Below are 24,032 nucleotides of genomic sequence, written 5' to 3'. Positions count from 1 at the left end.
CACATCTTTTACAATACTTGGTGCATTTTCACTGGTGGAACCCCTCTTAAAACCTTCTTTAAATTTTCATGCTCTATAAACACAGCTAAATAGCTAGAAAACAAACGTTAACTCTATCAGTCGATATAAACGTCTTCCGCACTAAAGGCAAAAATGCATTGGTTGCTGTATAATCTGCAGTTTACGAGGCTTTTGAGTGGTAAAACCTGGCTCAGCTGTTGTGGCAAGACAGATTGGAGAGGCTGGAAGTCCGCAGCGAGGCAATGTGGTGCGCGCTTCTTTTCGAGTCGCCCCTTGCAAAGCGAGTGAGAGTGAATGGGCAGGATTTACGCCGCCTGACAGGGGTTGCACCTTACATTTTGCAGCAGAGTTCTCTTGCGCGCCTCCACAAATAGACTTTCGGCACAGATGCAAAGAGGGCAAGCCTCGGTGGGCGCTTGCGTTTGCGTTGAAAAAAATCGCATTTATTTGTATGTTAAAACGGTTGTGGGCTGTGCGGGACTCTTAATTCTAGCCGTTTAAAAAAAGACAGGAAACTGCTCAGCGCTTGATTGTCGAACGGTGGTCTCATTGCGCTGCCCTAGGTGTTGAAAGACCTGCTGTTGCTTTTCTGCGGCAACTCAACGAGTTGAGATTGAAAGCCCGTTTCGGATGAGGCAACAATACGCGGAGAGAATAGCAGACCGAGGTGAATGCCGAGTAAATGTGCGCCGGTCTCGGTACATACAATACTCAGATTAAATGGGATTTCACGTCCGCCAAGCAGAATGTAAAAATCGGTTGAAGGATGGAGAAGACAGTTTTATCTGCTACGCTGCTGTTCCTGGGCTGTCTCGGTGTGTCTTGGGTTCATGCGGGTAAGTTTGTATTCGCTTAGTGTGTCGAAGTCAATAGTACATGATGTAAATTAAGCATCATTACTGTGCGTGCAATATTCTATCCACATTTTTGAAAAGGGAAATGAAGATCGCCGGGGATGAACATTGAGAAATTAAGCACGCCCCACTCCATATACATTTCTAAGCGGTTTGCGTGTGGTAAAGACGTATGTTTCACTAGGTTTTGGCCGCTATGTATTTTGTGCTGGTGCTTCACGTAGCTTTATGAACAGCATTAACTGCGTTACGCTTACGGAAATAATTCATGCAACAGACAATTTAGACATATACTTGTGTTGTCTTGTTTTTCACGTAGTTCAACCGTAGCCTACCTGTGTTTCATGTCACTTGCATGTTTTTGTGTTAATAGTACCAGGCGTGTAAAACAATTAATTGGATTGGCAGAAATCCGCGACCTTAAAACAAGTTTGTGTACAGGACGTAACTGATGAAGACTGCACGCAGTCCCTCGATGTCGTGCATGAAAATAGCTCTGCTTGACTCACGACGTATATTTTGTATTCAAAGATGCGGTTGACCTTCGGATCTAAAAAAGAAACTGGGTCGGTTTCGGAACCAGGCTACGGCTTCTCAGTCTGGTGATCCCGTTGACAGTTCTCCTCTCGTTTAGTGTCATCATTATATTGAGGAGAGATCACGTCTAGTAATGAAGAACTGCACACATAACGGGAAGCACAAATCATTGCACGCTCGTCTTTGTTCTCTCTTTCAGTCTCACTCGATGGACTATTTAAGCAACCAGTGTTCAAGGCCTCATTCTGTAACATGTGTATGAGCTAATTATAAACTTATTTCAAAAAAGCTCAGTATACACGCTGCTATATGTCCATTTAGGAAATCCTTTTTTTTTCCAGAAAGCCACAAAGTTTTTGTAAAGATACGCATTCCAGTGTGTTATATCATGCTCCTAATGCATGTCTGTATTTGCTCATGCTAAGACTAGATTGTGTCCTAAAGTCTGTTGTAATTATTATTATTATTATTATTATTATTAGTCAGATTCCTAACCTTCGTCCTCTACAAGAACTCGACGCCAAGTCTTTAGGAGTCAGCAGGGGGGAAAAAAAACCCTGAAGCCTTTGTGAGGTGTTTGCCCTCAGTGCAGACTCTCTTTGCATTAGCTGCACACCTAGGGGTTTTAGATTGTACAGATCTGTAAACCACCGGAATAGGACTTCACCTTTAACGTGTCCCATACATTTATATTTGTGTCTTGTTTTAACTTCGTTGTGGATTCACTGCGCATTCTTTCTGTATTGATCTCACACACACACAATAATGGCATTCATGAAATTCATCCATTTCACATGGAGACAGAAACAGGCCTAACCCTGCAATAGTATACACAACACTTCTACAGTATACAATAGTATACACAATACATTTTGGGATAATAATTTGTTTTCTTTTTCTCCAAAATGAATTCCACATATACTACAGAATATGGAAAAATATCATGCAAACACGATAGTGTTTACACAGTGGAATAGTTGGCTTGCAGTTTCTCAGCTTAGATCACTTGAATAGTTTAACTCCATAGTAACTGCACAACAGTAATAACACAGATTATATGCAATGAAATTTTTCATTGTCTTTGCTAATATAATAAAGCCATTCGCCTGCACACCTTGAGTACTTTGGCATTGCAGACATTTTGTATATCTACTTGAAAGTGTTATTGTCAAATAGGCACAAAATCGTTTGCAATCCAGTTCCTTGCAACTCAGACTAATACTGACCACCTGAATATTACATCACATACATGTGCTGTGTAGCTGGCCTTACCAGACGACTCACAGAAATATTGTTTGTCTAATCTATCTTGGCATCTTACACTACTGAAAGGAAGTAATAATGTGTTTGAAAATGTGGTAAAATATAAAATTACCATATGACTCATTTACTGTTTGATTGGTATGTGGAATCTCCCACACACTGCCTGCATATTCCAAGGCAAATGGTGTGGTTAGCTACCATTTAACAGCTAATGTTATAATGTTAGCTAGGTATCTACTTAACTAACACTACTAGCAAGAATGTGAAACATGCTTCATTAAATAATAAATATCTTAAATAACACTGCAAACCAGTAGGGATGTTGAATGAGAGAGGATTGGACAGTCCTCTTTTTTCTATTTATAAAGACTTTGAGAACAATATTACAAAATGGACAAATCTGAAACAGGATGTGAACATCTGTTAGCTAAAGCTAGCTGTTTTCATCCTATCACAACAGGGATACGTTTTGCCATAACATTAAGTATAGATGAGCAACTTGCCCTTTCACAGGCAGAATGAAGTCTTCATATCACTCAGCGATCTTTCCGTAACTTTACTGAAATACGTATTTGATGGGTTATGTCTGTTATGTTCTGTTATGTTTGTTTTATACAAAATGATTTTCATTCACTTTAATACTTGTAGCATAAACCATTTGTACTTGTTTGTGATGGTATTACCTCTCAAACAATACAAAATGCAATACACATTATTCAGTAACTTAACAGAGTGGTATTCTTGCTTGCCTAAAGTGCTGATTTTCTCATTAAAAGGGCATTACAGTGCCTCACATTTGGCTCCATGCATGTATTTGGCTACCAGTTTAAATATCAAAATGCTTTTGGTTATATCCAGAAAACCCTCTTTTTCTGACCTGGTCATCAGATGTGCTGGTCATCAGCAACCCCTCGAATCCATGTGTATGTTAACCTTTACAGCCACTTTAAGACACTGCAATGATGTCATCAGTGTGGTGTAGGAAAAGATCTTGTAATCCAAAGGCTTCACGTTCGATTCCCTTGGGGGGCACTACTGTTTTACCCTTGAGCAAGATCCTTAACCACATTAGCCTCAGTAAATATCTAGCTGTATACGGTAAGTTGTGTAAACCCCTCTGGATGAGAGTGTCTAAGCAAAAATAATATAACGTGATGTCAGGTCAATCCATCTCTTCTGGAGTGGAGCAGAAACTGGCTAACTCTGACAAGCAAAATCAGAGCATTTTGCTACTTAAGTAAATATATTATATTATATATAATGTATATTATTCACTAGTTGTCTTCAATGGCAGGACTACATTGGGGTTACATTCATTTTGATATTGGTTGTAAATAAGATGTACCTCATGTTGATTTGCTTTGAGCATGGTGAATAGGAAAGCCCAACAGACTGCAAAAGTATACAGTAATTATGTGGACAGTACGTCAAAATTTGATAGTTCCCAAAACCAAGGTCCATTGCCAATTACAATACTGTGTATTTGACAATACTGGCTAATTGAATTCACTACAGTACCTCCAGAAGATAATTTACCAATGCAATGAAAAAATAAGAGAAAGCAAATAAGAGATGTCAAATGTGAGGAAATGTGAGACTAGCCTGTGTAGATTATGAGAGACATTACTCTCGCCCAGTCCAGTTCTCTTGGGTTGTAATCTAGTCCAGTCCATTTAGAACTTAAAACCCTCTTGGCACAGTGGCTTTTTGTCTTACATCAACAAAACACCTTAGGATTCTGTTTTTGTTTTTTGGCAGCAAATTAAGGGCTGAATTTAACCTTACCTTTATGGCAAACCAACAACATATACAGTAGAATGTAGAATGTCCGTTGTCATTTTGGTAATGTTCAGTGGTACAGTGTTTAGTTTAAATTGCAGAGAGCTCACAGTATGCAGGAATACCATTAATTGAACTGCATCGATATAGCCATGCTTGTTGCGATCAAGGTGCATTGCAGGATTAGGAGATTTTCTGCATTTCCTGTTGATGCACGGTAATGACATACATTGCATCTGATTATATTCTGATTATATTCTTAATCTGTACAAGTAGCTGGCCTTCGTTCTATGCAGAAGGGGGAACCAGCTGAAGCATTTAAGGAGCATCTCCTTCAGATGAAACAGATTACTTGAGGGATTCGGAGCTAAACCCTCACCATATTTCTGCCAGATGCTTTGAGAATGCACACACAGTACAGTACGCCCATGGAGTTTTTGGGGTAAAATCTGAGAGGTCCTGATAAATGCAATAAATTGAGGAAAAGAAAACGGAACAGAACCGCTGTGCTGTGTCAGTGGGCTGAAAACGAGCGCCCTGTCTTCTGTGCACTTTCATCTCTCCCGGCCGTGCAGGCTTCCCACCCCACAGTCTCCCCCAACCCGAGCTCCTGCGGCCCCGCGGATCCAATTTAATGCCACTGCCCATGTCATTAACCACTGGCGTGTGCAGTTCTCCGGGGGCTGGAACATGCAGCCTAGAACTGCTGATGACACCATAGATAGAGTGGGAGGGGGCTAGATATGTGCAGAGCAGGGTGTATCTCTGTGGTTGAACGTGGACTCATTCATCAGACCACCCTTAATGGACCTGAGAACTGAGATCTGGAAATGGGCAACTCGAAGTGTCTTTTTTTTTAAATGCTTTTATCTAGAGATGGGGAGCGACAGGTAATTTGTTTACCGTGTGTGTTTGCATTAAACCCCAGTATTAAAGTGGAGACATGGCATTGAGCGTTACTGTCATCTGTTGTGGATTTCTGCTTCCCTTTGCCTACAAAACCACATTTGCTGGTTTGATTTTCCAAGATTAGCACACCTGTTTGGCTGCAATGAATCCGTTCAACTACCAACAATTGCATTTGCGATAATTGCCAACTCACAATGCCTAATGTCACAACAGACGAGAGCATATGCAATTATTGGGAATGCAGTTCCATCCTTTTGCACTGTGACTCATGGAAAGTACAGCTTAGTATGTGTGTGAAAATGCTGTTAATAGATAACAGATAAGCGGCCAATAACTAGTGATGAAACTGGAGGTGAAAGCTACTACCATTTTTGCAGAGTAGTGCGCACCTTAAGGGGCTGATTGGCCATTTTCCACAGAGAATACCCCACATTGCTCCTTGAAACATTTACATTCATTATTCATCAATATTACATGGTTCACATTTATTTAGCACATGCCGTCGCATACTGCTGGAGTTGGCAGCATCTGAAGACCTTTTTGACTGTTTCTAACTTCTGTAAGCTTTCATTAAGGAGAAATGTAAAATGATTTTCATTTTGTTAAGCTCTTCAAAAACAAGCACGCATGAAATCCCTTCACATCAGCAAAGATTACAGTGAATACCCCAAAGCAACATGACAAATCTCCAGCTCCTTTATGACACTCTTTTGACAGAACAACACAGAGCTCCTTTAAAGCATGAAAATAATAAAAAAAAATTCATCTTAATTATAGAAGCAGCACTGTCAGTAGGTTTTTAGAACTCTGTTTAATAAATAAGAAAGCTCTACAAGCAACTAACACTGATGGAACGTGTCAAAGAATTGTGAAGTTGTATGCTTTCGAGTTTTTTGTCTCCTCATCTAATCAGAGTGGCTTGTTTGTGTCTACAGCTATGCAAAACGGCTGAATGATAATTAGTTTTTTAACACTGGTGAAAGCCCTTTCTCTGCCTTACTTTAGAGATCTGCGTGGAGCTTGGTGCTGACTCCCATATTTCACGAATGGTAAACAGTATGCATGCAGAAATACTGTGAGGTAATGGATGCTGTGGTCATAATCATTCTATACAGGGCTGGTGCTATGGGGGTGCTTAGGGGTGCATTGCACCCTCAGACAGACCTCAGTGCGCTGCCAGTTGTCTCCTTATATCCCGATGTCTACATAGTATTTATTACCTTTTTTTAAGATATGAGATTTTGTGCCCCCCCCCCCCCCCCCCCCCCACCCCCCCATGGATTGCAAGTGCACCCCTCTGTATTTTCTCTGGGTGCAGAGGCTGATTCTATATATACTGTATTCTGGTGGTATGTCTAAGGCTGCATTCACGCATAAGCGCCATAGTGCTGTGATTCTCATTTCCTTTACTCTTCGGAGGTGGAATATGAACTGCTGGTCCTGAAGCTCAGTGAGCAAATCAGTTAGGCCTTCATGGCAGTTAGACCACAGGGCTGTCAGAGCTATGGTCTGAACCCCATCTTGAGCTACAATGGTTACACATACTGTAAAATTTAGATTTAGAAATATTTTTTTGATGAATTTTTGGGATGAGCAAAATCAGCCACTCAGGTGCGAAGGTGAACAATGAGTCAGCTGATATCTTTCCTTCCCATTGGGGACACAATCAGCTTTCCACACGGGTTCAGGATTAATCTAAAGTGAGTTCACCTCTGCATGTGTGAATGGACAGCTGGCAACCCAAACCAGTGTGTTTCAAGAGGGAGATGATCTGCATTCACTAACAGGCCAGAGGAGATTGAGAAGTAATGATTTGTGCATTTCAGACTGCATCCTGAGTATTTTTTTCACCATCAGTCTTTTCTATCAGGCCCATTTCCTCTAGAGAGGCTGCCTGGCATCACTCAGCCAGAAGCCTTTTACTGAATGCCACACCTGGTTTCCACTAGAAGAGGGGAAGACTGATAGAGGAGACACAGAAAGCAAAGATAAAAGGGAACAAGAGGCTGTTACAGAGCTGGCTGATATGCAGCACACAAAACAGCAGGAAAGAGTCAAATTTAGGGAAGATGGTTTATTTTAAACCAGAAAACATCCTGAGCACCCACAAACAGAACCCACTTTTGACCCCCCAGCAGCCACACACATGCATTTAAAATGCTGCTATTGTGAAGTTTTGGCTCGTTAGCCAATAGCTGGCCTCCACGTGAATATTCCTTACATGGATCATTACACAGATAATTACGCTTAAGCAGTTTTAACTGAAGGTGATTGGATGCGCCTTGTTTTTGATTAAGTTGGAAAAAGCAAGGGCTCTTATAAACAGACATTTATCAAACCTATTAAAAACTAGCAACATCTTACCAACTACATTTAAACATTCAAGTACAGTGCATGTAACTCGTAGAGTCTGAGAGTAACTTCAGTCTTGACAATAATGGAGAGCCACGGAGTGGTGAGCACCAAAGCGCACGAACCTCAGATTTGTATATCAAGGGGAAGGGAGAGTGGAAGTGACAGCAGCGTGCGCCGGAGGGCTGTCTGGGGAGATCTCACACCTCATATTCAGCTGTCAACTGATTGTAATCTGAAATCTGCAAAGACACAGAGAGAGAGAGAGAGATAGAGATGAGATCATGACACACACTGAATCACCCGGAATTTTCCAGTCTCAAAGCATGCATATATTTCCTTAAAAAGATATATCTGCTGAACAGATACCCTTATCCCGGGTGACTTATGAGGCTTACATTTTCACATATTATTCTTATTATTATGTAAGCAACCGGATATGTTCTCAAGTATTTCACATGACGTACCCTACTCAAGGTTAAAATGCCAGTGCAACACATTGGACTCAAACCCACAACCTACAGGTTAAACTTTTACATGATGATGTCTTCTGAATACATTATAAAACAAATATTTGAAATAGTAGTAATGTGTATGGTTTCAGACTATGCTTACATATTCCTGTTATCATAAGGTAACTTCTAACTTCTAACTTAACACAATGAAATACTTGGTTTCTTGAATAAATATGGGGATAATGATAATATCAGTGTAGCATGTTTTTCATTCATTTTTTGCCAAAAAAACTTACTGTAAAAAAACTATTAAGTTTGAACTGTGACACTTGCAAGACACATTTTACTCATTATGACATCATACTGTTAGCGTCCATCTTGTGACCACCCACATTACTTTGTGTCTTTTCTTGTAAATAAGATGATGTCAAATATTGTATGTTTCAGGAGATGGATTGGTCACCACCTGTGAGAAAGAACAGGGTTCAATATAAGCACTCCCTAAACTCAACTGCAGGCTGAAGGAATTTGTGACTTTCTCAGTGCACCTCTCCTAAAACCCCAGCCCACTCTAAATGTCTCAGGCGGGACGCGTAGATGCTGTTTCCTTCTCATTAGTGCCAAGCAAAGCTATGTCAATGAACGTGTGCTGTTTAATTTGTGTTTCACCTCAAGAGGCCAAATCCGGCCAAGGCAGCACGGAATTAATTTCATTCATTTCTTCCTGGCCATCCTTTCCATGAGCGCACTGACCCGTCTTCAAGTTCGTGGAAGTAGTTTTAACGATTGTGCTTCACTTAGTTACAATAATATGATACAGTAATAAAATAGTATAACATTATGTTTGTGCAGCCCTTTCAGTGCACTCATTTTACAAGGGAACACAAATGGTAACGAAACTGGAAATCACATAAAGACATGCAAGTAACCCCTTTATAAATTATAGCTGGGATGTCATTTTCACACACACAACGTCTTTCAGCAGTGTGCTTTGGGAAATACCAATGACCACTGTTATTTTTAAAACACATAAGAACTGGTTTTAAAATCAGAATTTGTGAAATGAATTTGCTCGGTAATTTACTTGACTGTGTAGCTGAAACTTTGAAGAACAGGCATATTTTCATATTTATTTTAACTTTAAACTTTATTCTTTGATCTCTATGTGTATCCCAGAGCAGCAAACATTTGCTGAAAATAATGAATATATTCATGACATTCGTGATACGAGCTAATATTTCAGATAGATGAGGCTCAAATTTTCAAATCCATCCATTTGAATTTTCATAGTGCCTTGCAGGGAAAAATTCAAAGCATAATTTTATAGTTTCAAACTAGAGAAAATAAGAAACAAATAACTCTTCAAGCCAGGAAATATGAAATATCTATGATATTGCTCCTAATTAGGAACAAAACAACACAAATAAGTACAAGTGTTGTTTATGAGTTCCATATTTATGGGCGGAATCAGTAATAAATAATTTATTAGGCTTCACATACAGTAATGAAAGCAAAATTAGAGCAAAATGACTTAGGGTAATTAGAATCCCAGTCGCTGATGATCAGTGTAGGTGCGATTGAAGGAATCAAAGCGACGCCTACATGCAAGCTGCCAGTTCAAAGGGGAGTCTGGAATGAAGAACAGACACCTCTTCCTGCAGTGTTAGGAGGCTTGTTTTGGAGCGTGATTTCAGGGAACAAAAGAAGACAAAAAACCAAACAAAGGAATCAATGCCGCTCTAGCCGGCGCAGGGGTCAATCAATGCAAATCATATTTAGCTCAGACTCAGACCACAGTCATTGACGAGAGTGTATTAAGATAGTTTCCATAATTCGGGGCCTGGGGAGCAGAGATTGTGTATGCAAGGCCGCATTGGGGAGATCAGGGTTATTAGTTTATTTATTGAGTGCAGTGGGAGGTGTGGTTAGCAATTATGGCTTTTTTAAGCCCCACAGCGGTACAGTACTTACAGACATTTGATCAAAATGATTTTTTTGCGCAAGCAGCATAACCTTTATAATCTGGCCTAGTTTTGGATTTTTCAACACAACGTAGATCTTTAGTCCTGGTTCTACAAAAAAAAGATCAGGCCAAAACACAACTGAAAACACAAGTGAAAAAAGAGCTTTTGGGAGAGGAAAGAAGGGATGCAGGGTGACATGTGAGATGAATTTAGAGGGTAAGCACTCTTAGTACAGAACCGTCCAGGAGCAGAGAAAGATAACGGAAAAGTGCCTTATTGATTGATATTTCTAGTACCGCAAACCAATAATGAAAGTCTACATTTTAGCCAACATCTTTGCAGTTTGCGACTGCAATTGAGGTTGATTGAGTGGAACATTAGGCCTCTTGGTGCTTTCCTAATTAGTCTTGGTGCTAATTAAATGGGGAGCGAAACTATTGAAGCTGAGAGGTTCCTTCATGGACGAGCAGACAGCTTTATCCACTGTATATTTTGTTTTTGGCTTTTAATGAACCTCCCGAGATTTCAGAGGCACTGGAGGAACGCGAGAATTTCACAGAGTGTTCCGGCTCTGCGATACCACCAACCCACAGTAATCCCAAGCAGAATTTCCCCTCACTCTGAATCAAGCGCAAAAATCTGGGTTCATGTGGGGAGGCAGTCACCACACTGTTGTGAAATTTTTACGATTCATGAAAGAGGTTTACCTTTTCAATTTTGACTCTATTGCCAAGGGAAGAAAGTCCACCACAACAATCACTTTTTCCCTCGTTTGCCAACCATTCATTTGATTAAAAAAAGAACCATGTACTAATGCCATGTACCAGCTGCTGATGTTGAGACAGCAGAAGGAGTAGATACTATCGTTTGTGCCATTGTACCAACTTAGAATTATCTTTCTGAGAAATATTTCTTTCTCTACCTTTTAGCAAACAACAAGGTGGCTCATATTATAGCTGGGAGGCAGGTCTGCTGTTATCAGCCACTGAGGAGGGGAACTTGATTACTGACCTGTTGGGATGTTAATCACTTTGCTAGATTTCTTAGAGTGAGTTTTAATGATTTTGCCAAAATTATGGGCAATTTAACAGGATGGTTTCATACATCTGTTGGAATCACTTGGGTGAGATTTTCTGGCTGTTTCTCTTCATTGATGTACATGTCATAAACTCACACCTGGCTTTTTAGCAGGGGTCATACAGACTTCTGAGGAAAAGTGCCATGTGCAGACAAGTATTTTCTAATCCTTCTCATGAGGAAAAAATGTCATTACCTGTAACGTACACGAAAAAGCCAGTCAGTGGCATTTAGAGCTCAGAATCAACACTCTGAAGACAATTGTGGAAAATAATTATTTTTCCTTGAAATTCACAGGTCTTGTACACAGCACTCGTTGAGACCCGCATTGAAAACAAATACTACTTATTACAACTTATGTGTTGCTAACCAGCTAGCTAACTCATGACAGCCAAGGTCAAATTTGTGAGTTGGTTAGCCTTGGATAGCTTTGGACCTCAGGACTTCTCACATCAAAAATGAAAGAATGAGTCAATTTTGATTGCAAAAGGCATGAGCTGGCCATTCCTAAGAAATGCATGTTTCCCTTAAATCCCTCTATTATCAATCCCACATTTGAGAAAAACTGTTTTCCCTTAGGGGAACAGGCAGTAGTAGCACAGATATTCTATGATGGCCAGATGTTCAGCTCATGTGTCCCCTGTCAAGGGGGTTCCAGTTAGTGACAGGAGGTTCCAGTAGGCCTACTGTTAGCATTCCAGTGCTTACTGTGGATTTTCTGGTTTAGATACTACTGGTTTAGATTCTGGAGCCAGCAAATCAGCACACGTTTAGCTTCAATAACAGCAGAGACAGAACTTTCAGTGTGAAGTACACTGAGCTGTCTGTCTGGTCTATATCTGGAAAATCTATCATAGTCCTCCCACAAGAAAAACGATCCAAATCAGCCAGTATTGTTCTAAGTTCTGAGCTTCTTTTAAACACCAGCCCTGTGCTCTGGAGGACCTGTGAACATACAGTAAGAGGATGCAGTACATAAGTATTCCTTCAATTCCTTCCCCTGTTTGTGTGTTTGTGCTTCCAGACAGTCTGTCAGCTCCTCTCAATGTGACGATCAAGGCTCTTAAGGTTAATTCTGCGGTGGTGACGTGGGACATCTTTGAAGGGGACCCTGTCATTGGATTCGCCATCACCCAGCAGGTAAGGAATGAGGATGTCCCCCTCTACCCTGCAGGAGCACAGTAAGATCCAGTCACCACATGTCTCACGCACCGCCCCATCGTCAGCTGTCTTTTTTTGACTTTGCAGAGGGTGTCACATCCTTGTGGAATGCTACAATAAAATGCCAATCATAACAGGAGAGCAAGCAGTGACAGCCATTTCATACACTAAATTATGCACTAATTTTATATTAAGTGCCTTTTATACATAAGTACTTTGTAATTGCTAGTGACTGGTATGTAGGTATACATTAATACAAATAAAAACATACAGAGACCTAATATTAAGGTTTGTGGTTTTAGATGTGTTAATGAGGTCACAAGTATTTACAAAGATTATGGACTTAGGGACTCAGGTTATTTATGTAAAACAACTAAATTTGGGACCTTGGGGACTGAACTTTGGTAGTAAATTGGACTTTGTATGCAGAGGGTTATCCATGCACAGAAGTATGTCTGTTTCCTTCTTAGAGCCATGACAAATCTTGCCGGTGCGAACCAATCAGAGTCAGTGGTATTTATATTCCAGCCCAAACAGGGCATTGGCACATTTCCAAGCAAAAAAAAATCCTCAGGCACCTTCAGACACAGGCGGGCGATAAAAGCATAAATCAGTGGCGGTGCGGCAGCGATACGGATGTGATGGCGCGGGCTCCCGTCACACAGGGCCGGGGGGACGCGAGAGATGAGCGAAGGGATAGCGCGGGGGGGGGTGACGGTGAGAGTCCCGAATCATCCGGCTCAGATCCGTCAGAACAGTGTGTTCTTCCTGCTGCCTCTCGCAGGCCCCCGCACCCGAGCAGATCAGATCCGTCAGCGCTCAGACGCGGCCCTCGTCCTCAGTAAGAACGGGTTTCCATCTGGCGCCGCGCACTGCCATCACTCCCTGTCACTGAGTTTCACGCTAGGCATGAATAACTTAAGACAATGACTTATCTGGTGGAGGCTTAAGCTCCTGCGACGCTGGTACCTGTGTGTGTGTGTGTGCGTGTGTGCGTGTTCGTGTGTGTGAGAGAAAGAGAGTATGTGTTTGTGTATGTCTGTGAAATTGTGTGTGCTTGTATGCATATGTGTGTGCACCTGTGTACATTCATGTTTGTGCATGTGCACACATGTGAGTGTGTGTTTGTGTGTGTGAGAGAGAGGGTATGTGTTTGTGTATGTGTGTGAAATTCTATGTGTTTGTATGCATACGTGTGTGCACATTCATGTTTTTGCGCGCGCGTGTGTGTTTGTGTGTGTAAGTGTGTGTGCACATGCATGTGCACTGTGGTAAATTTTCTCGTGCCTCTCCATGTCGTCTGAAACAGAAGAAGGACGTTCGCATGCTGCGCTTCATCCAGGAAGTGAACACCACCACCCGCTCCTGTGCATTATGGGACTTGGAGGAGGACACAGAGTACATTGTGCACGTCCAGTCTATCAGTCTGAGTGGCACCAGTCCCCCCAGCGAGCCTGTGCTCTTCCGCACCCCAAAGGAAGCTGAGAAGCTGGCCTCTAAGAGCCCAGGTAAACTGCACCTCTGAATCAGAGGGGCTGGGAACAGTGGACAAGGGATAGGCAGACTGAGGGAGCTGAGCATCGATTTGAAAATCTGTGTTTCTGACTTGTCCTGGAGGATTGAATGAGTCTGGTTTTTTCTTTCCACCTGAATGCTTAATTGCACAAGTCAATCAATTAATTATCCGCTTGTTGAGTTCTGACATTTCACTGAGTTTTGAAAAGCGGAGGGCATCATTATTTTTTCATAATCCTAATTGAACAGTATGCGACATCATAATCTTGCCATCAATATTGTTCGTGCATTGAGCACAAATCCTTTTCTCTGGAATGCATGTGTAGGCAGCAACAATGTGGATTCAATTTTCCACATTCTATTTTGAGCATTGCAGAAACAAGACATATTGTAGTCATTTCCATCAGTTATACAGATGTTTTTACATACAAAAGACAAGCAATAAAATTAAGAGTATAGCGTGGCTGCATCCTACCCCAGCACCAAAAAAACCCAATGTTTTTAAAGTGAGGACATGTTGGGCAGCTGAATCTTAAATAGGTGAAATTACATTCTTTTTCAGTGTTCATTGAGTGCCGGACACTCCCTAGGTAAGTTCTGATGTGGTGAGACAAGGAAACCCTGGCCAACCTACCCACACCTGTATCTAGCAGAACAAAGCCAATTTGGGCTGATGGTCATTGTTGGCACATTGCAGCGGCAGTTTGATGTCCAGCCCAAGGGGCTCAGTTTAAGAGTGCTTTCTATGGAGAGTGCAGAGACTTTCTATGGAGATTTTTAAAATAATTATTATGTATAAATAATTATATAAATTATAAATAAATAGATAGATAGATCTAGAAATATTATATAAATATTAAGTAATAGTAGTTTATGATTTTTAGGTAATTGAAACCCTTGTTGACATTAGGAGAGTTCTCATCAAAACGCACTGGCTCTGTTGCTAGGTGACTGCCTAACCAACCAAATAGCCATTGATTTTAGAACCTCCTATAGCTGTCCTTTAGCTCATTTGGCGTTTGAAATACTGTAGCTAATGGTGTTTAAGGTCATTTTGCTGTTAAAATTAACTGGGGAAAAAATGCTAGCTGTCAATCCTACAGTATGATTGTATGGCTAGGCTGCTGCACCTGAGATGCATACCTTTGCTTAAGGATACAGCAGTAGTGTCTGAAGAAGCTGGACAATAAGCGTCATTTTAATATCCAAATATTTCACATTTCTCCACACAATGAAAAATTCTGAAATGACTCAATTCAATGACTAATATCCCTGGGATTTCACACTGGTTTTCACTTTACTGGATCCAGAATGCACCTCCCAGTCCCACAGAGCCAGGCAGTATCTAACTGTCGTTCTGTCTCAGGCCCAGTTGTCTTATTGAATTAATGAGTTGTGGAACCAGGTGCATTTGACTAGTGAATCTAGGTGTATGGAACAAGCTCGGCAGGACTGGAGTTCTGCCTCCCCATTTCCGCCTGTCCACAGACACAGCTGTCTCGCGCGTGAGTTTAGGCCCAGATGGTAATTGTCAGAGGACGGAAAACTCCGGTGCAGCGGGGGGCGGGGGGGGGGGGGGCATTAATCAGTCTGGAGTCTCAGAGATGCAGAGCGGCTCAGTGAGTCATTTTTCACCTTTCCATGATATTTAATAGCAGGTGCTTAATTAATTGCTCTGCCCCGGTTGTCACTTTGGAACTGGTTCAAGTGAGATGCCGGGCGGAGACGGAGGATGAGGGAGGGGTCTGCAGAGAGAGCTTTGTTTCTTTCTCGTCTGCCTCTACTCACAGGTGTTTGGTTGGCTGTACGAGCAGAGCCGTGTAGAATTTGCTTTGTGGAATCGTAGGCTTTCAGGAACTGCACATCCTCAGTCTGACCTGAAGAATATTAAAGTGTCCCACACACTCTGAAACTGGTCTGGAGAACAGTAGATAATCACCCCCATGCACTCTGAATCTGGTCTGGAGAGTAGTAGGTGACTCCACATACCCCAGATCTGGTTTGGAGGATCTTAAATGACTGCAGTCTCTGGATGTGGTATGAAGAGCAGTAACAGTCAACTCTACGCTCTCTGAAACTGGTCTGGAGACTATGAAGTGAACCAGCAGGGTCTGAGTGTATTTACCTAGCCTCAGGATACCAGTATGACATGCCTCCAACAAAGACAAAAAGTGCTTTGGCCCCTTGCGTTCCAAAGAGCTACAGAGGCCCACCACATGTGTACATGCATAAGGAATGTAACACCGTAGTGAACCCATAACTACCCGTTACTGTAACATTAACAAGTTTATAAAAAAGTATATAGCATACCCAAATGCTGGAGTGTGAGGCATGTACAGAACAAATTTATCAGTGTGGAAACTGGAGAACTATTCTATCCCCTAGAGAAAATGAATACATCACAAGATATGCTCCTGCAAATAAAATATGGAAATAAAATATACATATAATACAAGTAAAATGTTTAATATTATTAAAATATATGCACAACATATGGATATTTCTTTTGAACATATGTTTTTACTATATTCTAAGATACATTGATCAAAATGTTGACACATATGTGCATACCTTCATAAAGGTTGCAAATAAGTGTACGTTCAAATGTGTTTGAAAATAAATTGCCATGTGTAAGTATATGTTCCATATGGACATCAAGCATTATATAATTCAGCCTCTTAATGGCCATTATAAATACTCTCCCTAAGGTTCATTTTCATATGCTTACTGATTTTCATTAAAGAAAAAGAAGCAAGAATGTGCACTACCTGCAAAACCTTGCTAACAGAATCCGAAATGAAACAGTCAGTAGTTTGTCCTCCCAGTGTTCATGACAGCTCGCTTTTCATCTTTAAGATGCACTACGCACACAGTGCATCGCATGCGCGCAGATAACAGTGATCAGAACAGCTGGTGCAGCGATTACCCATGAGGCTCCTGGAAGAAAGGAACAGCTCCCGTTGGCTCAGAGCGCAGAGGAAATGGGTTTAGATGACAGGATGTAACGGTTGTGTTTTTTTTTTTTTTTGTGACTTTCCTCTGTGAGGCTCTGTGAAACGGAGCAAAACCACAGGGAAACGCTACAGTAAATCCGGGGTGAGGGAAACCAAAGCTTATTTTATGTCTTTTAATCCTTTACTTCCTTTACTCTCCATCACTTCTTCTCCCACAGCCTCAGTCAGACCCAGAGCAGGCTGCTGCAGGGAGCCGCTGCATCAGAGCCCTTACAAAGACAGAGAAAAGGCAAAGCTTGAGGGGCGGTGAGAGGTTAAAGGGACTGCGCTCCGGACATAATTTAGAGATGCTTTAATTTGTTCTTCTTTTGTCCCAGTTTCTTGAAAGGACGGGCAGTGGCAAGCAAGAGGTGTACAGTACGTCTCCTCAGAAAAAGGGCAAACACTGATGCTGCAGTTTTGCCAAAAAGGCCAGGCGGTCCCAGAGGTTTTGTAGCTCTCTTTGGATCCTCTTAAACTCTGATAGCTAAGGAGAGAAGCTAAACTGGCTCAGTGAAAAGGAATAAATGCGTAAACATGCATACGCAGAACAAGACAACCTGTTGATAAAGGCCCTCTGGATCTATGGCGAATGCTGCCGCAGTATTCCCCTAACTGGGTCACACTTTAGCGTGCAGATGTGTGACCCGAGAAAAGCAACCAAAGCCATCAGTGTGTGTGTGTGTGTGTGTTTCTGAGGATATCAGTTCAAAGAGGGCACAGCAGAAGATCAAAAGCCGACATCCTCCCACCCCCTGCCGCGCGCTGAAGCCAGAATCCTCGCAGCCCTCAGACCATCAGAACCCTGAGAATTTCCAACAATGATTATCGAGGGCCGCGAATTAACCCCAGTAATCATCCCCCGCATTATGATTTTTTTTTTCTCCCCTCCTCTCTCAAGCCACCTTTTGATTTCCCACCAGCAAGGCCGCTCGCATCATAAGCATTCGCTGCGAGTGCTGCTTCTTTTTGAACCTTTCCACGGGAGGTAAATGGCGGCTTAATTGAGGTGTCAGCAGAGTCCAAAAAGCTCTGTCTGGCTTTTAAGCTAACAAGGCATTAATTATTGAGCTTTTGATGTCACCGGGGGGAGCCTAACGAGGTTTCCTGTTGACGGGGGACTTGAAACGTTAATGTGACCGAACACTCCCGAGGTAAACAGGGAGGGCACGGAGAAATCAGTCTTAAACATTAGGCTGTGGCAAAGTAACCTCTTCATTGTAGTGTACGGGATGTGGAGTCGTACGGACTGTTATCAGGGCATAAACAGCAGACGGAAGTTGTGGATTATCTTACTTTGAAGATTAGCTTTATTTAATTTATTTGTGCAGCACATCTAGGGAAGATTTCCAGCAACATTGCTGTCCAGTGGCCCATAGGAACTTGCACCCATAAAAGAGGGAGGGTCGATTGCAGTAACTGCTGGTGTAACTGTACCATACATTACCCTTCAGTCAGCCTTGCCGGAGGCTAAAACGACTAATTAACTCATTTAAAAAAATAATAAAAATAATCTGAAAGAACAGCAGTAATTAAAAAGGAACAGTGACCTCATTTAGGTCCAGTAACAGGTGTGCAAACGCAGTTTAAACAGCTGTGTACACCTGCAGATAAGCAATTGAACATGTGTGCGGTTCACAGGTAAGCAATTTAATGCTTGAGCAGGTCAGTGTTTGAACAGGTGTGTGGGTCTGAAGGGGAAACATTAAGCACATGTGCAGAACTATTAAGCAAGCAAGCATGCAGGTCTGCATGTAAACCCGTTCTCTCCCTGCAGATGAGGTCACAATGGAGGAGGTGGATCAGAGGGCCCAGCTGCGGGCAGGGGAGCTGATCATCATTGTGGTGGTGCTGATCATGTGGGCAGGTGAGGGGAGGACTGTATACTTGCACGTGCACACACACACACACACACACACACACTTACACGCATGCAGGTGCACACACACACACACACGCATGCGCGCACACACACATATACGCACACACACACACACACCATTTAGAGCATCTCTGCATAGTGATTGTGAAACAGGGTGTCGATTTACATACGGTGCATAGATGCATCATTGAAGGCAAAGAACTGGCATTTATGATATGATCTTTTATATACCGGCAGTGCCTCTGGATTGGTTACTGAAACTATCACTCAAACACTGTTGATTAGAGGAAAGACAGAGTCTTCATTCCTTTGTCAGGATCTGCTTGCAGCTGGAATAGACAGTTTTAATGAGAATGAGAAGAAAGTGTGTCATTACGGTATAATTAGACCAGAGGTGCCTTTCCCAGGTTTCTCTGTTACGCTTTTGCTTCCAGACAAAAGATAATAAATCAGCATAATGTACAGTGTGCAACAATGGTGCATCCAAGACACAGTAATGAGCATGGGTATGCGGCTATGCACATTACACAGTTCCAGACTCATCAAAGTTCTTTTTTAGTTTTTTTTTTCCTTTCCTCAGTTGCACCTGCGGCAATTGCGGTGTAATGGTTTGTTTGTTGCGCCCTCCTCCCCTTCCTCCCTGTCTCCATTCCTCAGGTGTGATCGCTTTGTTCTGCCGCCAGTATGACATCATCAAAGACAACGAACCAAATAACAACAAGGATAAAGCCAAGAACTCTTCAGAGTGCAGTACACCAGAGCACCCGACGGGGGGGCTGTTGCGCAGCAAGGTATAATCAGCCTCCACCGCCCCCACCAACCCCCTAAAGCCCTGAGCAGGTGAATCTTCCCAGCTTCTCCTTCACACCCCAATCCTCACTCATTCCCCCGAACCCATCTGCCTGGAATGCAAGATGATCCAAAGTCATAATCTCACTGCAAATTTTCCCCAAGCCAACTGGCAATACTCTCACATTGCTGCGCCGTTGCAGCAACTCCGAACGTTGCTGAAACTGCCACGTATCACCAGGACTTCTCCTTGTACCCTCGGCGGGACGCTGAGTGGCGCGGCACCACCAGGGAAGCGTCCCCTGCTGTCATTGCCAGAATTTTTAACTCTGCAGTCAGTCCCGGTCAAGTACAGCCTAATGTCCTTTAACAAAAGCAGCAGAAGGACAGTGCGGCTGCCCACAGCCACCCCGCAGTGCAACAAAGTCCCCCGAAATACCAGAGAGCTCAGTGAAAAGTGCCAAGCCGCTGCTGCAGAGCAGGATTGGCTGGTCTGTGGAGCTGCCCAGTTGGCTCTGGTCTGAATCTGGGCAGAGCTACGCGTATCCATTCTGCTGAGGAACATTGGTTCCATGCAGGACGTTTAGAGACCCGAGTGCCCTGGAACCCGGCTGGAACACTGAGGTTATGAAATTTTTATAAGCGTGCAAGGCTGCAGAACTCCGGAGCTTCTGATCTTAATATTCCCATAAATGTTAAACATGCAGACATTGAACTGAGAACCAGGGACATTAGACGCTTTTATAGGTTAATACGGTGGAGTGTTAAAAAAGATATTAACATCACAGTCTCACACGTCCAAAGGAACAACGAGCAGCTAACAACCTGTTGAATAACCATGCAGTTTTAAACTGTGACATAATCACATGGAAAGGCTACACTGTTTGGTAGGCTTTGTCATGGATGATCTAAATGAGTGGAGGTTACTGCATACTCATTCTGTCTTCATTTCTCACTTGTTTCATCCTATACTCCTAGTGACCTATTATTTTATACCATTATATTTTGTATTTAAGTTTCTTCAGTCACGTCTGTGTTGTGCATTTTTGTCAATTTGTCATACAAAATACATATGACTACATACAACTATTTTGTCATATGTACCATACATAATACATTTTTATCAACTGACAAATGGATTGATTGATTGATATCTCTTTTACTTATTGTTGCTACTATTGTGCTTGCATTCATAGCTCCCCAAGAATCAGAACAGAGAGCCATCAGTGAACATCATCGAGGTGTGACTGTCCACATTCATGCAAAAACATGCTCAAAATCAAAGGAACAAGTAATCCAGTGGTGCAATGGAGCCTTTTGGTATGCTGGGAAGAGCCAGGAATTCTGGGAGCATTCTCTCTGCCCGCCCACTCTCACCAGCAGAGCGTGGCCCGAACTGGGAAGCTCCCCGGGGTAAAAGGAGCCCATAGTGAGGCAGAGCAGGAGCTGGGGAACACTCGTCTTTAGTGAAGTCACTCTGCAGGGCCTCCACCCCACCCAAAATGCACCATTCTGTTCCAGCATGGCAGCGAAGATAACGTGAAATCTATGAGCCATGGAGAAGCAGGCAATGATGTGGCAGGGAAAGGGACCATTTTTCTCAGATTTCTCTCCTTATCAGTAAGCAAGCAGGACTTCCACCACTTTTGTTGAGGTGGGAGAAGCTTACAGCAAATTATATTTTTCCTCTCTTCTTTCTTGCTCTTTCTCTCTCTCTTTCTCTCCCCCCCCTCTCTCTCAGGTCTCCCTGTCACTCTCTATCTCTCTTGTCTCCTGCCTTTTCCTCATGTCATTCCAGAGCTGGTTTTGTCTGAATCAGATCTGATTGGTTCCCAGATCGGAGGAGCACCGTGGATATCGGCAGGCTGATTTCGGACTCTGTAAGAGCCTCTGGTGAAGCTTCCGTCTGGTCGGGACGTCTGCGTTTTGTCCCAAAAATACGCTAGCGAGCTTATTGGCTGCTTCTCATCTCCTCTGCTGTCTGGGTCTGGACTCTCCCTCAGACTCCTTTAATGAATATATACATTTATTCATTAGTATCAGCAGCCAACAGCAATGTTAATAAATCTTTAATGGTCTGTATTATCTCTTCAGCACAAGAGATCGCTGTCTCAGAAAAGCACATAACTACAATACTTGGAACATTTGATCCTTAAACGTTGTCGTTGTCATAATAGTAATGATGAAGATGATGATGGCAATGGTTATTATTATGATAATGAGTATTTTTATTATAGCCTCATTGATGACTTCTGTTTTCAAAAAGGTGTGTTAAAAAAATCATGTTGCCTTGCCTGTTCTCCCACCATCTGTTGTCTGTCTTCGTGTTAAAATTTCATTGATTTTTCCTCATTCAGTCCTAACAAACCCAGTCTTTGGAATTTTGTGATTTCATCTGTCCAACAGAATTTACAGTGATGTAATAACTTTAAATAGCTGTCACAAATTTCCCAGAAAAGAGCTACTCAGCACTGCGGATGTATTAAAGAGGGTTCAGCATGGTCCTTAGCCTTCAGAGCTCTAATGAATAGGCCATTTCCTATGACCTCAAAAGGGGTTTAAACCTTAAGGTTTGACACCCATTTGTACCACCATTCAGATTTTGTTGGAGTGGTCTAAATTGAGATTTACACCCTTTCTAGGTCATTGCAATTGGTTTAGTAAGGCTTCATCTGACAGCAATAAACCCAAGATCAGAGCCAAGGAACGCTATTCATAAGACCAAACAGCTCAGGCCTTGTGATGACAACACATGGGAAACTACTGTCATGCCCCTTATCCACTGAAGAGCAGGGACCAGGCTGGTATAACACAGTTTTAGGTCAAGTTCCAGGTGGCTTTCCATCTTCTTTTGTCAAGCTGAAAAAGAGCTAACCAAATCAGGTCAGGTAGTCATCATTACTGGTGTTGCCCTGCTTTCAAGTGAGTTATGTGATTCAGCTAACTGTAACAACATTGCTTCCACTGGCAAGAGGAATTAGGAGACAAGCAGCAAGGAGATGATTGTCCATGCTTTAGCATGAGTAAAGTATGAATGTACATTTTTCTAAACGTGTGTGAAGTCATGTCTCTGGTGATGGGGAATGCAATGTAAATGCAGCCGTGAAGGGTTAGCTTAGCCAGCTTTGGCTTCAGCTCAAGCCAGCTTGGAGACAGGGTATCAGTTTGCCCATATCCCAGCATGCAATGCTTCTAACCAGCAAAGCACTGACCCCATACAGGTGCCATTTACATCGATGGAAAGTGAAATAAAAGTCCTGACTTTTCCTTTTTTTTTAGGGGAAAGTTCCCCCACCCCACCATTATCCCTCCTTTTGAAAAGGTAGAAACTAACCAAAAATGTTTGATTTTCAAGAACAGCGTCAATCGCTATTGCCTCCTAGACCATGCGCATGGTCACCTGCACCATCCCCAGCTCGCATCCTCTGTGTTATTGCACCATTGGTTCCCCCTCCTCCTTGTGGGCGTGGTCCAACAGAAGGGGCGGAGACTGAAGGGGAAAGTGTGGAGTGGGTTGATTTTACACCTCCATTGCAAGTGGCTACAGATCCAGTTGCCCTGCCTGGAACAAGAGCACCACTGCATCAGGCCCCATGAACAGAACCAGCGGTCACATGATGTGGTCTGTCCAGCCATCTCGAGGTGTCAGTCTGTCGGGCCTTCAGCACTGTAGCAGCAGACAGATACTTCCTTCGAGTCTGCCTTTCGGATGGCCTTGCCCCACTCACGAAAAATGAACATGGCAAAACTTAAAGTCTGCAATTACTGTAAAACTGCCTTAAATTCCTGGAGCGGAGATTTATAATTGTGTTCACTGAAAAAAGACTTTCCTTTTTTTATATATTCAATAACCTGTTGTTTCTGTGTATGTTGAGGGTTTGGTTAGAAAACTGTGTAACTACTGAAAGTCATTTGTATTACTGCTTTCGGTTGTATTATCTGTGAAAACAAATGCTGTAGACTCTTTTCATTTGTGAAAGCTGTAGTGAAATGGGTTGTGAGCGCTGTCAGCAGTGGGGCCTCAATCCCACTTTTGGTGGACAGTAGGCATTTTAAAGATGGTCTGTGCTTGTTTTTTTCCCTTTGCATAGTTCTGATGTAGTCTTGTACTTATAGTTTAAGTGTTAATCAAATCAAGAGTAAAGCCAGCTCTACAAAGGTTGAAATGCGCTGTAAAGTTTAAAAAAAAAAAGAGCAATATTTCTTGTTAGCTCAATATGCTGCACCATTCCAAGTGCAGTGTACAGTACATCAACAAAAGCAAATATCAAACATTGTGGAGAAATCCGAGGGAAATTCCTCACAAATCCACACATGCCAGCTCAAATGCATTAGCACTTCACTGTTGTTTTGGAGGGGCTGGGATCAAGTTTGGTCACATATGAAGCTGATCACTGTCAGTTGTATATATGAGCCTTCAGTTTGTTTTAAAAGGCAAGGGAGTCACTCCACGGGAAATTTAAACCCAGGAAATGTGTTTA

The 24,032-nt window shown here is 42.4% G+C and overlaps 1 protein-coding gene across 1 annotated transcript; it reads left to right on the top strand.

Moving 5' to 3' along the window:
• The first annotated feature begins 298 nt into the window (after nt 1-298).
• Nucleotides 299-22,821, top strand: fndc5b (fibronectin type III domain containing 5b). Its single transcript, XM_036555066.1, has 6 exons — nt 299-857; nt 12,236-12,351; nt 13,682-13,880; nt 18,658-18,747; nt 19,420-19,602; nt 20,748-22,821. The coding sequence occupies exons 1-5, from the start codon at nt 788-790 to the stop codon at nt 19,557-19,559; spliced, it is 615 nt and encodes a 204-aa protein (XP_036410959.1). The 5' UTR covers nt 299-787; the 3' UTR covers nt 19,560-19,602; nt 20,748-22,821.
• The last annotated feature ends 1,211 nt before the right edge of the window (nt 22,822-24,032 follow it).

The sequence above is a fragment of the Megalops cyprinoides genome, chromosome 21 (assembly GCF_013368585.1).
Source record: "Megalops cyprinoides isolate fMegCyp1 chromosome 21, fMegCyp1.pri, whole genome shotgun sequence".
Lineage (NCBI taxonomy): Eukaryota > Metazoa > Chordata > Actinopteri > Elopiformes > Megalopidae > Megalops > Megalops cyprinoides.
The sequence above is the reverse complement of the archived record's forward strand: the minus strand, read 5'-3'. Positions and strand labels throughout refer to the sequence as shown.

What these genes read in the sequence shown, in the direction of transcription:
- fndc5b (XM_036555066.1), top strand. Translation starts at nt 788, where the DNA reads ATGGAGAAGACAGTTTTATCTGCTACGCTGCTGTTCCTGGGCTGTCTC. An exon ending in GCTGGCCTCTAAGAGCCCAG is followed by an intron (nt 13,881 to 18,657) that starts GTAAACTGCACC and finishes CTCTCCCTGCAG; the next exon opens with ATGAGGTCACAATGGAGGAG. An exon ending in GGTGCTGATCATGTGGGCAG is followed by an intron (nt 18,748 to 19,419) that starts GTGAGGGGAGGA and finishes TCCATTCCTCAG; the next exon opens with GTGTGATCGCTTTGTTCTGC.